A 16,267-nucleotide genomic window follows, 5' to 3' on the forward strand; every position below is an offset into this window, starting at 1 on the left:
TGATGGAAGTCGTTTGGCTTGATCTTCGAGAAGCTTTGGACTCCCATGAAGATACATAAGCTGACCTGTCACAAGTGCGATGAGAGCATCTTTCATTCATCTGGTCAGTCGCTGAGGACATGCGATTTTGTTTTGTTTGTTGTTTAACGCCGCACTCAGCGATCGTCCAGCTTTATGGCGGCGGTCTGTACATAATCGAGTCTGGATCAGACAATCCAGTGATCAACAGCATGAGCATGGATGCAGCGCAATTGGTGAGTGAGTGAGTGAGTTTAGTTGTACGCCGCACTCAGCAATATTCCAGCTATATGGCGGCGGTCTGTACATAATCGAGTCTGGACCAGACAATCCAGTGATCAACAGCATGATCATGGATGCAGCGCAATTGGTGAGTGAGTGAGTTTAGTTGTACGCCGCACTCAGCAATATTCCAGCTTTATGGCGGCAGTCTGTACATAATCGAGTCTGGACCAGACAATCCAGTGATCAACAGCATGAGCATTGGTGCAGCGCAATTGGTGAGTGAGTGAGTGAGTTTAGTTGTACGCCGCACTCAGCAATATTCCAGCTTTATGGCGGCAGTCTGTACATAATCGAGTCTGGACCAGACAATCCAGTGATCAACAGCATGAGCATGGATGCAGCGCAATTGGTGAGTGAGTGAGTGAGTTTAGTTGTACGCCGCACTCAGCAATATTCCAGCTATATGGCGGCGGTCTGTACATAATCGAGTCTGGACCAGACAATCCAGTGATCAACAGCATGAGCATGGATGCAGCGCAATTGGTGAGTGAGTGAGTGAGTTTAGTTGTACGCCGCACTCAGCAATATTCCAGCTATATGGCGACAGTCTGTACATAATCGAGTCTGGACCAGACAATCCAGTGATCAACAGCATGAGCATGGATGCAGCGCAATTGGTTAGTGGGTGAGTGAGTTTAGTTGTTCGCCGCACTCAGCAATATTCCAGCTATATGGCGACAGTCTGTACATAATCGAGTCTGGACCAGACAATCCAGTGATCAACAGCATGATCATGGATGCAGCGCAATTGGTGAGTGAGTGAGTGAGTTTACTTGTACGCCGCACTCAGGAATATTCCAGCTATATGTCGGCGGTCTGTAAATAATCGAGTCTGGACCAGACAATCCAATGATCAACAACATGGGCATCGATCTACGCAATTGGGATATCAGGACTTTTAAGATACAATCAAAATACTATTACATGGTGTAGCCCAATGTCCTACCATGCGGTTTACTATTCGCTTTGTTCTTTAGAAAAAAAAAAAAAATGTCTTGTGTGCGACAGTTTATGACACTCACCCACTCACTCACTCATCCACGCAGTACAAGCTACATTATCTGGCGATACCTAGCATACGGAGCATAACATTTGATAACATCGATGGAATGTAACCTTGAAAGTGACACACTTAGATAACCAACATACCTATCAAAATACACATTACAGAGCTGTATACCGTGAACAAAGTCATGGAGAAAGAGCCCCTCCTACACACGGATCCTGCAGTCAATACACGTCCAAGGAATGAGTCTGTCCCCAAGGTTCCAACCAAAACAAGATACGGGACACTCCTGCTTGTAAACATCGTGATCTGCCTGTGGACCATTGCTGAAAAACTCCACTCGCCAGTGGTCACCCAGTACCTGTACATGAGGGTCAAAGACGACGTGTACCCCAACGGTACAGAACCGGCGAAACACAACGTCACCTGCTTCCAGAACAGTTCAACCGAAGGCTTCAAGCTCCAGGAGAAAGCCCAGCAGGTTACGAACACCATGCAGATGCAATTCTCGATATCCAAATCGGGATGCGAGCTCGTTATCAATCTAATGCTAGGCTCCTTCTCAGATTATGTCGGTAGAAGGGTTCTGTTTATGGTGCCAACGGTGGGATACTTCATGAAGAATTCCATTCTTACGGCAATAATTTATTGGAACTTGGATCTGAAGTTTTACTATGTTGGTGAAATATTGGAAGGAATTACTGGCGGGTCGTCTCTGTTCAAACTAGCCTGCTACACGTGTGTGTCGGACAATACACCAGCTAAAGGCGTCAGGACCCTGGGGATGATAGCAGTAGATGTCACAATGGCAGTTACCGAAGCAGCCATTTCATCAGTGACCGGCATCTTCATCCAGAACACAGGATTCTTTTACCCGTCCTTGGCATCAGCGTTGATGACCGTGGTTGTCTTGGTAACAATTATGTGTATTTTGTCTGACAATGTTAAACGAAGAGGAGCTTCCTGTGGAAACTTTTTGGCAGGTTTAAAAAATGTCTTTTCGCCCTACTTTACAGAAGGTTCAAAGAGAAGGAAGGTGTTGTTCTGGTTGGCCATTATAGCTTATTTCATTTCTACCCTTAGTAGCAGTACTGGGGACATTGGAAATTTGTGGCAGCTCAATTACCCCTTGTGTTGGAGCCCAGAGATGATAGGATACTACAGTATGGCAAGCACAATGTTCCAACAAGTGCTCTGTATTCCCTTAGCCAGGCTGCTCCAGAGCTGTGTCAGGGATCCACTCATCGCTGTATGGAGCTGTGTCGTCACCATGGCGTCTAACGCGCTGCACGCGTTTTCCTACACCAATTGGATGATGTACGGTGTTGCCATCGTTGGATGTCTTTCGGTCTCAGTAGGAGGGATAATCCGGTCAGTGTTGTCCCAGATGACGGCTCCAGATCGACAGGGATCTCTCATGGCGAGCTTATCTGTCTTTGCAATCGTCAGCAACGTCTTAGGAGAACCATTGTTCAGTTGTATCTACAGCTCTACAGTGATTGTGATGCGTGGGGCTGCCTTCCTGGTGTCGGCTGGTGGCCATTTTCTATCGACAGTCACTATCATCGTTTTCGCTGTGTTGTCCTCTGGTAAATATAAACAGGAAGTGACGTCATCATCTAATCCGCAAATACCGGAAGTGGACAGTGTGGCATCGCCAGCAAAACGACACATTCAGAGTAACGACTGAACCGCTGAGTGAGATTGCTGATTCGAATATTCTGAGAACTTTAAACTCCAGGGATTAGTCATATGTGTTCTTTTAGGGGAATATTGCTAAACGCGCGTAAAACCATACTCACTGTTTTAGTCAGACTATGAGATGAGGCCCTGTATAACCATCTCCGTGCTTGCTTTTGTGGGAAACCAACTTTGCTTTGCTTTTCAACACCGTGCACCACGGGGAATCGGAGGAATGTTCCTGTTTGTATGATGTCATTGGTTTGGGTTCGCTGTTTAAAAATACGGTCCGACACCGTTGTGTCGAATTTGAGGGGAGTTATGTTTCGAGTTATCCGGTTCGATTCCCCACATGGGTACAATGTGTGAAGCCCATTTCTGGTGTTCCCCGCCGCGATGTTGCTGGAATATTACTAAGCCCAGCGTAAAACCAATCTCACTCATTGCTCGGTTCCCATACAACCATTGTAACGAATAACTCATGTGATAATGTCAGTGATAATAGACGCTTTAAGTCATTGATCAAGTGTTACGCCTGAAAGATTTTGCCGTGTTAAAAGATCTAGCACTGATTGGAGACTATGAGTGAGTGAATTTAGTTTTACGCCGCTTTTTACCAATATTCCAGCAATATCACGGCGGGGGACACCAGAAATGGGCTTCACACATTGTACCCATGTGGGGAATCGAACCCGGGTCTTCGGCGTGACGAGCGAACGCTTTAACCACAAGGCTACCCCACCGCCCATCGGAGGTGAGGTGAAGTGAAATTGGGTTTAACGTCGCGCTGGAGAATATTTCGCTCATATGACGTGTGTATGTGTAGGTGCGGCTGCTTGTACTAGCCCAGACTTAAGCTGGTTTTATAGTGCTAGCCCACTGAGATACCATGCCGCAGTGAAGCATAAATACCCCACTCAGACACATCATACTGACTCCAAGCCGACCAGTCCTTGTTGTACCCATTAATGCCAAGCGCCAAGCAGGGAGTTTAACGTCTTTTTGCCTCCGATGTATATATTGTATGAATACATGTACCTTAGGCCCATTCACTTCGGGCTGATGTGAATATCTCGTATCATGATCATGGCCCTGAATGTCTTACTCATGCGTGCATTGTAATTTGACAGTAATTTCAAGCGTGTGTATTTCGAATGAAATTCTAACAAACTCGGTTGTGTCGAACTTTGATGAGTCGAATTTACGGTTGTCCCGAAGTAAAAGCATGTTCCCCGTTTTTTTTCATATTCGGTCATTTTGTGATTGTGACGAACCTCGGTTGACTCGAAGCATAGAACCTTTGAAATTCGACACAATGGTGTTTGATTATGAAGCTATGGTGGCATTGAATTCAGAGTATTTATCGAATTTAAATAGAAATTTATTACAGTACATAACCGAAGATGCACAAGGTGAACTGTATTAGGGACATGGGCACAATGTGTGAAGCCCATCTCTGGTGTCCCCTGCCGTGATGTTGCTGGAATATTGCTAAAAGCGGCGTAAAACCAAACTACTCAGTCAGTAGTAGGGACAGTGGTTAAAATTGCCTACCAGTCGGTGTCTAGTATTTCAGCACGTCGGTCCTGTCCCATACTGACACACTTGTGGTGTCTCCTTATACAAGAGACGTTGCCACGGATCACCCAGCGGTAAATGGGTACCCGGTAGGATAAAATGACTGCCAAATTAATCATCTAACGCCTAACAGGCAGGGAGCTCAGAATGAAACGCGAGTGCATCAAACGACCGGCTAAGGAATGTAGCGTTTTTAGAACACTGTTGGGTGTTAATTTGTGTGCATTATAAATATTAACATGATTATAATAATTACATTGCAGTGCCTCTAAATAGATTTTAAGCTGTGGTGCGATCACATGTAATCATTGTCTAAAGTATATTTGATATCGTTAGCAGACCAATCTGAATGCAGCATTTAGCATGTAATAAATGAATGTTGCCTTACGCCACGATGCATAACTGCTAAACCTTGGCCAAGCAGACCAGTAAGGAAAAACAACCACCAATTGTCTTAACTGCAATAAAGCAAAGTCATATTATTGGTGTACAGGTACTGTCTGAAACCTATTGGTAGCTATATGTTCCAGCCCAGAGACGATCCAGGTTAGAATGGGTCTTCAGTAATCCAAGCTTGTCGTGAGAAGCGACCAGCAGGATCGGGTCTTCAGGGTCCCTGGCTTGGTTGCGTTAAGCGCTGATCATGATTTCACTTATTTCAATCCGCCGTCTTGTCTAGATGGAGTATTAGTGAGTTACACAATAAAACATATCATTTTATTCTGTTAATATAGATGTTGTATTTATGTAATTTCTTCAATTCGAACGATTTACGGAACTTAAAAACAACCAGTTAAAGTATGCATAATGTTTGCAATGTTTTACGACGAATATTCCATGGTGACGTGGCAGTTATCTATATATCTAATAAACTATACTGTCTCGGTGAAAATGAACTCGAGGTCGAATGATAACGATTTGTCAGTAAGAAAGGTTTATGAGTGTACCCGTCACGAATACCAGCCCCCAAGCTTCGTTGACGTCAGAAAGTGACTTTGCTCATACTATCAACCATTGTTTTGTCTGGCATCTAGGGCCTACATTTTCGAAGCTCTCTTAGCGCTAAGAGAGTCGTAAGTTAATGTTAATGTATGGCACTTACGACTGTCTTAGCGCTAAGAGAGCTTCGAAAATCTAGGCCCTTAGGACTGCACGATGTTACCGGTATTCCGGTATATCGCAATACGCTATATAAACAATACGTATTGCAATATATTTTTCTGAGAACCGGTATATTGGGTAAAGAACATGTGATTTTGTGATTATCTTTATGGTTTAAATTAAAATCTACACACTCTCGTTCACAACAAAATTATGTGTTTAGCCCATTTCTGGTGTCCCCCGCCGTGATATTGCTGGAATATTGCTAAAAGCGGCGTAAAACTAAAACTCAGTCAGTCACAACAAAATTAATATTTTCCTTCGTTATTCAATTTATAATTATTTATATATACGGCATACTGTAATGCAATAAATTGTATAAAAAAACAAAATAGAATCCATGACTATGCAACGTAATTTTGAGATTGCTGTTACCAGAACCATAACATATACGTTTAGGGACTTATGATGTAGAAAATAGATCGACATGCACAGTTAGTGTCACTCACTGTCAAACACTTAAGGTCCCAATATATCGCAATACGGATACCTGAATCGCAATATATTGCAATACAATATATTTGCCAATACACAGCCCTACTGGCAACGACCACCAACATGGTATAGCGTTGACATCTTGGCTGACTGACACACATATTTGTAATTCATGATTACACAAGACCCGTGAAGATCCGGGGTAGAACAGGTCTTCAGCAACCCATGCTTGCCACAAAAGGCGACTATGCTTGTCGTAAGAGGCGACTAACGGGATCGGGTGGTCAGGCTCGCTGACTTGGTTGGCAAATGTCATCGGTTCCCAATTGCGCAGATCGATGCTCATGCTGTTGTTCACTGGATTGTCTGGTCCAGACTCGATTATTTACAGACCGCCGCCATATAGCTGGACTATTGCTGAGTGCGGCGTAAAACTAAACTCACTCACTCACGATTACACAATGATTACATAATGCCATTTAGAAAGTGGTCAAATGTAACATATGTTATTTTGGGGATTACAATGTGCTGGCGATTAGGTGCCTGACTCTGAGGGTGTGGGTTCGAATCATGGATGGGACTCAACCCAACAAACGTACTAGAATCTGTACTTTACTAAGAAAGTGTAATCCCAAATTTTACATATATGCTACATTTGTAATTCAGTTTAGACCAAAATGTTCCTGTCAAATATTACTAAAGAACTGAACTAAAGATTTTGTATTCGGCATTGAGCTAGATTTATTGTCTCCAATCATTAAGAGAGTACTGCAAGAGTGAATAACAACAAAAACGTGAAAGAAAACAATTAATTGTACGCTTTTCAAGATGGAGAACGCGCTTCATCGGTGTCATTTTATGGGCGCTTCAAATGCTCACTCGCCTGCCACTCAGTTCAGATCGAACCCGGGTCTTCGGCGTGACGAGCATCGCTTTAACCACTAGGCTACCCCACGGCCCCTCAATGCTTAGACTGTCAGGGAGTGCGTGAGTGATTTGGCTTGTGGGGAGCTATTCGGTCATGTCGCGGCGTGTCAATTACATGTTAGTGGAAAGTCCGAATTGACACAATTCCTTGTCCCTTTTGGTGAAGACCGCCTCCGTGGTTAGAGCGTCCTCCCGGAGAGCGGAAGGTCGCGGGTTCGATCCCCGACCGCGTCATACAAAAAGACGTTAAAATATGGTACTTGTTGGTCCCTGTCTGGCGCTCGGCATTAATGGGTACAACAAGGACTGGTCGGCTCGGAGTCAGTATACTGTGTCTGAGTGGGGTATTCATGCTTCACTGCGGCATGGTGTCTCAGTGGGCTAGCACTATAAAACCAGCTTAAGTCTGGGTTAGTACAAGCAGCCGCACCTACACATACACACGCATGCACGTCGTCAAATGAGCGAAATATTCTCAAGTACGACGTTAAATCCAATTTCCCCTCACCTCACCTCACCTCACCTTTTGGTGAAACCACAAGTGTGGATCACCGACTGTACTGTAAGATAAACCAAGGATTATAACCAGCGTCTTTTGGAGATTAGAACTTGGACCGAGGATCTTCACAAAAACAAGGGAAGCAACACATTTTCCTTCTGGGACTAAAATCAAAGGAACTTAATTTAAACCCGTGCCACGTCAGTTATTAGAAAACCATTTACACATGTAAACATAATCAGCTCATCCACTTTTGAGACTCCCCAACAGAGTTGGAGCTCCAGACTGATCGATGTATGCGACCCCTACGGCGCAGTCAGAGACATCAGTGGACAGGTCAAGCAATGTTGTTTGTAGATTAACGAGCTGACTGAATATATATAATTTTGACAGAAACAAATAATTCCTTTTGGATTGAAACGGGTTTGTTTGTTTGTTGGTAACGCCACACTAAACAATAGTCCAGCTACATGGCGGCGGTCTGTAAATAATCGAGTCTGGATCAGACAAATCAGTGATCAACAGCATGAGCATCGATCTGCGCAACTGGGATACGATGACATCAGGTGGTCAGGCTCGCTGATTTAGTTGACACATGTCATCGTATCCCAATTGTGTAGATCGATGCTCATGCTGTTGATCACTGGATTGTCTGGTCCAGACTCGATTATATACAGACCACCACCATGTAGCTGGAATATTGCTGAGTGCGGCGTTAAACAACAAACAAATAAAAATGAGTTGGGTTTGGGGAGAAAATTCTCTTTTACTTCCGGGTTTGAGTTTCAGTTGACGTCACTTCCGCTCTGAAGTAAGTATGTGATAACACTGCTAGTAGTGTGAGTAATATCGCACAGAGTAGGTTGCCCCCTGCAGAAGCTAGGAACACTGCACCGCGCATGCTTATCACAGTGTATCTGTAGATGAAACTAAACATGGGGTCTCCAAGAAGAACGCTGACAATTGACATGACAGATAGGCTCGCCAGTAGAGATCCTTGACGATCTGGAGCCGTCATCTGTGACAACACTGACCGGATTATCCCCTACTGAGACCGTAAGACATCCAACGATGGCAACACCGTACATCATCCAGTTGGTGTAGGAGAATGCCTGCAGCACGTTGGACGCCATGGTGACGACACAGCTCCATACAGCGATGACCGGATCACTGACGCAGCTCTGGAGCAGCCTGGCTAAGGGAATACAGAGCACTTGTTGGAACATTGTGCTTGCCATACTGTAGTATCCTATCATCTCTGGGCTCCAACACAAGGGGTAATTGAGCTGCCACAGCGTCTTAACATTACCAGTGCTCATAATGACAAAATACGTGAAATAGCTTATAATGCCAAGCCAAAACAATACCTTCCTCCTCTTTGAACCTTCTGTAAAGTAGGACGAAAAGACATTTTTTAAACCTGCCAAAAAGTTTCCACAGGAAGCTCCTCTTCGTTTTATATTGTCAGACAAAATACACATAATTGTTACCAAGACAACCACGGTCATCAACGCTGATGCCAAGGAAGGGTAAAAGAATCCTGTATTCTGGATGAAGATGCCGGTCACTGATGAAATGGATGCTTGTGCTACTGCAATTGTGACATCTACTGCTATCATCCCCAGGGTCCTGACCCCTTTAGCTGGTGTATTGTCCGACACACACGTGTAGCAGGCTAGTTTGAACAGAGACGACCCGCCAGTAATTCCTTCCAACATCTCACCAACATAGTAAAACTTCAGATCCAAGTTCCAATAAATTATTGCCGTGAGAATGGAATCTTTGATAAGGTAACCAACCGATGGAACAACAAACAGAACCCTTCTTCCTATATAATCCGAGAAGGATCCAAGAATTAAAGTCATCACGAGCTCACATCCAGACTTGGTCAAGGAGAACTGCATCTGCATGGCGTTCGTAACCTGCTGGGCTTTCTCCTGGAGCTTGAAGCCTTCGGTTGAACTGTTCTGGAAGCAGGTGACGTTGTGTTTCGCCGGTTCTGTACCGTTGGGGTACATTTCGTCCTTGACCCTCATGTACAGGTACTGAGTGAGTACTGGAGAGTGTAAGTTCAGAGCTATTGTCCACAAACAGGTCACAATATTCACCAGCAGAAGCGTACCAAATTTGGTTTTACTGGACGTCTGGTCAGCAGGCTCGTGCCTGACGCACGGAACGTCGCCATGATCGTTGATACACCGTGTAACCGATTTGCTATGTGTACACGATGTAACATTTACGTTCTGTATACATGATGTATCCGTCTGTATACAAGGTGAACCGGTCTGTATACAAGGTGTACCGGTCTGTATACAAGATGTATATGGCGGAATCGACGGAATCGCCCCGGAGTACTTCAGAAGAGGTTCTTTCTCCATGATGTTTAAGTATCATGCGCAGGTCGATCAGGGATTGTGACCTATTGGACGGCGATGTGATATGTCCAGATATCGTCCCACCTATAGTGGCCAGGTTAACAAATGGCATTTATTACTTGATAACATAGATAACAATGTTCAGTCGTATAGTGAGTGAGTGAGTCACCTGGGTCTAACGCCGCTTTGACTGGTATTCCAGGTACACTGCGACGAGTCAGGATCCCGCTCCACATAGCATTCGTAACATTACGACCTGTCATTACTCTATAGTTTACCATGGACTTACGAATGGCGTAGCGCTACGAACGCTTTGTGGATCGTGACCCAGATTCACTGACTGACTGAGTTTGGTTTTACGCCGCTTTTAGCAATATTCCAGCAACATCACGGCGGGGGACACCAGAAATGGGCTTCACACATTGTACCCATGTGGGGATTCGAACCCGGGTCTTCGGCGTGACGAGCCAACGCTTTAACCATTAGGCTAACACATACCCCCACCCCCGCCCCCCAGATTCACATGGAGGGGAGACCAGTGTGATGTAGCTCTCAGAGGTTTATGAGGCGGTGGTGTTGCCTAATGGTTAGAGCGTGCACTCGTCATCCGAGTTCGAAACCCACATAGGTACAATGTGTGAAGCCCATTTCTGGTGTCCCCCGCCGTGATATTGTTGAAATGTTGCTAAAAGCGGCGTAAAACTAGATTTACTCTCTCAGAGTTTTACTGTTATCGGAAATGCTGAAAAACTAAGAAATAATAAAATTGGGGCGAACTGGGATTCGAGCTCACGATCATAGAATCCTGGGGTGACCAAGAAACGCAAATCTGAACAGCTACTTGCGTCATATTATTAATTGACCATTGAAAACGGGTGAAAATGAAGACTGCACCTCCCCCACCCCTCCCCTTTTCTCAAAAAGCCTGCACCCCCACTTATTCAAAGAGCTGTATCCGCCCCTGCCCCGTGTCTACGCTAATGTGTGGGGGTGGGGTTGGGCGGGTGTGTACGGAAGAATGGTAAAGAACTAATGATGGCTAGACTTGTGCACAGAGAAGATATACTGGAAGCGAGCCCTGGAGCCTTTGGGTGATATGGTGCCCCGCTCCAGATGGGTACAATGTGTCAAGCCCATTCCTGGTGTCCCCGCCGTGATATGGCTGGAATATTGCTAAAAGCGGCATAACACCATACTCACTCACCTTTACACAAGCATCGTGGGATCACGGCCAGTATGAACTGGCCTGCAAAATCCCCAGATATAGGAGTCATTCTCAAATTTCGTGCATATTTCATGTAGGCAAAAATTTAAATATTTTTTTCTTGTTTTACCTTGAAATGTTGTTGATTACATTCATAGTATTCTGAATATGCAAAACATAAATTATGCAAGATTAACGACATTTAATTTTTCATATTTTACCCTTTTTATTAGAAATTTGACGAAATTGCGTCAATACCGTTACGAAATTTGTAACATCATTTTCAAAAGAAAAAAATCCAAAGATGATATTCCCTTAATGTACATATATATTAATACATCTAGTTTTACAACATAATATGGCTAATGAGTTTTTAGATTTTATATTTATTGCTCAAAAGGGGCCAACAAGCCAAACAATTCCTTTCTTTTCTGATTTGCAAATATAAAGTAATATGTAGGAAAAAATTCAAAATGAGAATATGAATTATATTATGCTTACTTGAAGCTCTACTACCAAACATACTTGCACTACAAATTCCAAACAGAAACAGTAGGGCTGCGCAATATAACCGGTGTACCGATATGTACCGGTTCAGACATGAAAACGATACCTATTGCGATACCCGGATCGAAAACCGGTATTTTGACATGCATTCGGAAAACTTCGTAACATACGGAAATCTTCAGAATTTCTTCACCGAAAGTCATGCGTTTGTTGTAAATTGGCGAACCCCAACAACGAACAATTTATTGTGATGCCAAATACTGGTGCAAAGGCTTCAGTATGTCAGCATTTTGGGTTGAACCACTGTGTTGATATTAAATTAACTCGATTATAAGTATTTTTTTGTTAAAAACTTCTTGCAATATATTGCAATACATATCGCAATACATGCTTTCGCATCGCAATATGAAAATTCTCTGCAATACCCACCCCTAATAAACAGATAAATCAATTATAATTAAATAAGGAAAATGATAATGTTATGGCATGGACATTGGCATTAATTGTTACGGTAGTGACACAATAATGGTAGTGACATTTTTATTAATAGCCAGTTTTGTAAGTTTACTTTAAAAGATAATTTGATTAAATTTGTCATTCAAATATTTTAGAATGTTTGAGGAATATATAATGGGCAAAAGATTTACTTATGGATGACCCTGTCAGGTAAAAAGCAGGTAAAGACTGCATGTTACAGCAGTGACACTGTGACGGTATATAATGTCACTACCGTAACGTGTTCTTCTTTGTCACAGCCGTTACACTACCCTGTCCTTACCGTAACAACAAAATCATACTTATATGCTTATTGATTTTATTTATTTGATACAAAGGTTTTGTGTTAAATAAAATTCCAAAACATTTCATATCTTTGAAATGAATATTTAGATACAAACAACATTAAACTATAAAATGTCACTGCCGTCACAAAATCTGTCCTTACTGTAACAAAACCCATGATAACGGCAGTGACAGCCACTAACAATATCTGTTTTAAAACAATAACTGGTCCCCAAAGTTTACTGAGCACATGGTTTCAAATGATTTCCCCTACTGTCTAAGGTACTTGGCATAGTTTGGCTTCACAAAATTAACTGGTTTCAGCGGTAACCACCGTAACAGTTAGGACATGCCAAAATCTCAGAAATCATTTTCTACACACATTTTGTGTGATAAAATTCAGAAAAATTAATCATTTGTGTCAGTGTTTGACAGCCCTGTTTCCTCATTACCATTGCTTGCAAATATGATGTAGAATTCGAAGACAGTACAAGGAGTAATCATTATTGCATTTTTGGGTTGATGTTACGGTAGTGACATCAAACCTTGTGACAAAGTTTGACCTTTGTTTACAAAATAATTGTCCATACAAAAAAGGTCAAACCATGCCAAGCATGTAGCTGTAACATCATTAATTATGATATGTTAAATAATTTGTTTTGAAAAACATGAAAAAGACAAAAAAAGATCAAATTGCACATCGACCGCTGGAGTCGTGACACATGAAAATTGAGTAAAATTGGGTGGTTTGGGGGCTTTAAAATAAATATGAAATATTTTTTTCCCAAGTTTGTTACTGTAAAGTGTAGAATTAACCAAGATAAATTGGTTACCTTAAAAAAACAAACTGATTTCGACTTAAGTTTGTCGGAAACAAACATATAAAATAAATATGCACGAATTTTGAAAATGACTCTTTTTATATATAGATATATCAAAAACATTACTAAAATATCTGAACATGTGTGAAAAATCTAATTTCAGAAAAAAAACTGTGAGAACATTAGCTCTCGTCTAGATTTGAGTCTGGATTCTAGTCCACAAATTTCATTTCCTAGCTTTTACAGCTCTGTTCCGAAGAGAACCCAAAGGGTTGCCATTCGGACGGGATATACATGTATTACAAAGCACTTGTATCATTTGGTAAGTTACCTATTTTGTGTGTTTCTTGGAACATTTATCACGGGGGCATCTGACGCAAGCCATGTTACTTTCGGCATGTCACTGTGGGTTGAGTATAGTTTTTTTTCCACGTAATTTCAGGAACAGTTCTTTATTTTCAATAAAATGCAGAGTTATTGTTTATGTTGCCAAGGCTAGGCACTGCTAATTGTCATTCGGGGGGCGGTCTGTAAACAAACCAAACAATCTATTAAAGGACAAGAACAGTCGGTTCCACGATACCGAATATTTTTATTTCGTTGTAAATAAATTATAACATCGGTAAATGGTTATGTGGCGTTATATTTTAAATCATTTTTGAGAACTTCAAACAATATGGTAATATGTTAATTTTGAATTATGTCTGAATTGTGACCTTCATTGGAGTGAATGAGTGAGTTTAGTTTTACGCCGCCTTTAGCAATATTCCAGCAACATCACGGCGGGGGACACAAGAAATGGGATTCACACATTGTACCCATATATGGGGAATCGAGCACGGGTCTTCAGCGCGACGAGCGAACGCTAGTAACCTATGCTTGGTGTAAGAGGCGACAAACGGGATCACAGGGGCGTGTCACGCTTAGAAACAGCGTTAGAAAGACATATAGGTATATAGACCCTACCCTAGTACTATATAGTACCAGGGTAGGGTCTATATACCTATATGTCTTTCTAACGCTGTTTCTAAGCGTGACACGCCCCTGTGAACGGGATCGGGTGGTCGGGATCGCTGACTTGGTTGACACATGTCATCGTATCCAAAGAGAACAGCTCAAAAGGGCCAAAAGACAAAAGGGCCAAAATTGAAAAAGTCAAAAGGGCCAAAGAAAAGTCAAAAGGGCTATAGACTTAAGTCAAAAGGGCCAAACTTTTAGAAAATAGTAAGATTAGAAGAAATTAATTACATGTTGTTGCATCCTAAACATCTCCGAGTGTCTCAGTGTTGTTTATTTAAAACATCTCAGAGTGCTTAAGTGTTTATTTTATGACTGACTGACTGAGTGACTGAGTTTGGTTTTACGCCGCTGTTAGCAATATTCCAGCAACATCACGGCGGGGGACACCAGAAATGGGCTTCACACATTGTACCAGTGGAAGGGATTCGAACCCGGGTCTTCGGCGTGACGAGCCAACGCTTTAACCACTAGGCTACCCAACCGCCCCAAGTTTATTTTATGAGTATAGTCAACAATACAACTGTTTGTGTAATACAACGTGTTATATTTGGGATTACACTTTCTTAATAAAGTACAAATTCTAGTACTTTTGGGGGTTGAGTCCCACCCGGGATTCGAACTCACACCCTCAGAGTCAGGCATCAAATCGCCAGCACACAAAGTCAGCCGCCTAACCCGCTCAGCCACCGCGACTGTTTGTGTAATGATTACAAGAGGTTTAAACAGTCACTGATGACAATTACACTCGTTAGTAATCTAAACAAGATATGATGATGTCTGTAGTGAATTTTAAAGTTGTGTGAGTTATGAACATTTGAACCACTTATGAATATTTGATCACATATCAAACCTCGAATATATGATGATCACACTATGTATTAATACTATTGTTACTGACCGCCTCCGTGGTGTAGTGGTTAGAGCGTCCGCCCGGAGAGCGGAAGGTCGCGGGTTCGATCCCCGACCGCGTCATACCAAAAGAAGTTAAAATATGGTACTTGTTGGTCCCTGCCTGGCGCTCGGCATTAATGGGTACAACAAGGACTGGTCAGTGGGGTATTCATGCTTCACTGCCGCATGGTATCTCAGTGAGCTAGCACTATAAAATCAGCTGAAGTCTGGGATAGTACAAGCAGCCGCACATACACACGCATGCACGTCGTCATATGAGCGAAATATTCTCAAGCACGACGTTAAACCCAATTTCACCTCACTATTGTTACTACATGATTTAAACATATTTATTTTACCGCCCCAGCAACATAACAATTCCAAAATCGTGATGGTCACACGTAAACGACAATAATTGACAACTCACGTGTGTTCATAGATAAATAAAGCATGTGTTCATAAATAAATGAAGCAAAATGCAATTAACAATATGATAATAAGTGCTGCAATGAAACAAGTGAACATACAGGCATACAAGAGATCTAGCTTTTTAGATTTTGCAGTCATTATCTTAAGGAACTTACCTAAGCATTTACAAACCGATTGCTCTTAGTTATGAAGTGATGAACAGATTTTAATATATCCATTTCAACATTTTTGCTTAAAAACTTGTAAGCATATAAGATAGTTTCTAGATCATATCTGTGGATGTAAAAGAAGGCATCCTTTTCTGATTTCACTATATTTAGTACAAGTAAAGCAATAATGATATGAATTCTCAATTTGGTGCCCACAAGAGCAGACCGTTTTATTCTGATTGGTTTGTGTGTTCGTATTTTAATTTGACCCATGGCCCTTTTGACTTAGGTCTATGGTCCTTTTGACTTTCCTTTGTCCCTTTCGACTTTTCTTTGGCCCTTTTGGCTTTTTCAAATTTGGCCCTTTTGTCGTTTGGCCCTTTTGACTACAACCCGTATCCCAATTGCGCAGGTCGATGCTCATGCTGTTGATCACTGGACCGTCTTGTCCAAATTCGAATATTTAGAGACCGCCGCCGTATAGCTGGAATTTTGCTGAGTG

General features: G+C 42.3%; 2 protein-coding genes across 2 annotated transcripts; one reads left to right on the forward strand and one right to left on the reverse strand.

Annotated features, from left to right (window-relative positions):
- The first annotated feature begins 1,496 nt into the window (after nucleotides 1-1,496).
- On the forward strand, nucleotides 1,497-3,039 carry LOC124267361 (solute carrier family 46 member 3-like). Its single transcript, XM_046702275.1, has one exon. The coding sequence runs from the start codon at nucleotides 1,497-1,499 to the stop codon at nucleotides 2,997-2,999; it is 1,503 nt and encodes a 500-aa protein (XP_046558231.1). The 3' UTR covers nucleotides 3,000-3,039.
- Nucleotides 3,040-8,756: 5,717 nt separating this feature from the next.
- Nucleotides 8,757-11,238, reverse strand: LOC124267370 (proton-coupled folate transporter-like). The gene is made up of 3 exons (XM_046702286.1): nucleotides 11,169-11,238; nucleotides 9,080-9,645; nucleotides 8,757-8,852 (listed from the first exon to the last, which is right to left on the reverse strand). The coding sequence occupies exons 1-3, from the start codon at nucleotides 11,236-11,238 to the stop codon at nucleotides 8,757-8,759; spliced, it is 732 nt and encodes a 243-aa protein (XP_046558242.1).
- Nucleotides 11,239-16,267: the final 5,029 nt, after the last annotated feature.

This window comes from Haliotis rubra, unplaced genomic scaffold, assembly GCF_003918875.1.
Source record: "Haliotis rubra isolate DU_JTF1 unplaced genomic scaffold, ASM391887v1 Scf1003, whole genome shotgun sequence".
NCBI lineage: Eukaryota > Metazoa > Mollusca > Gastropoda > Lepetellida > Haliotidae > Haliotis > Haliotis rubra.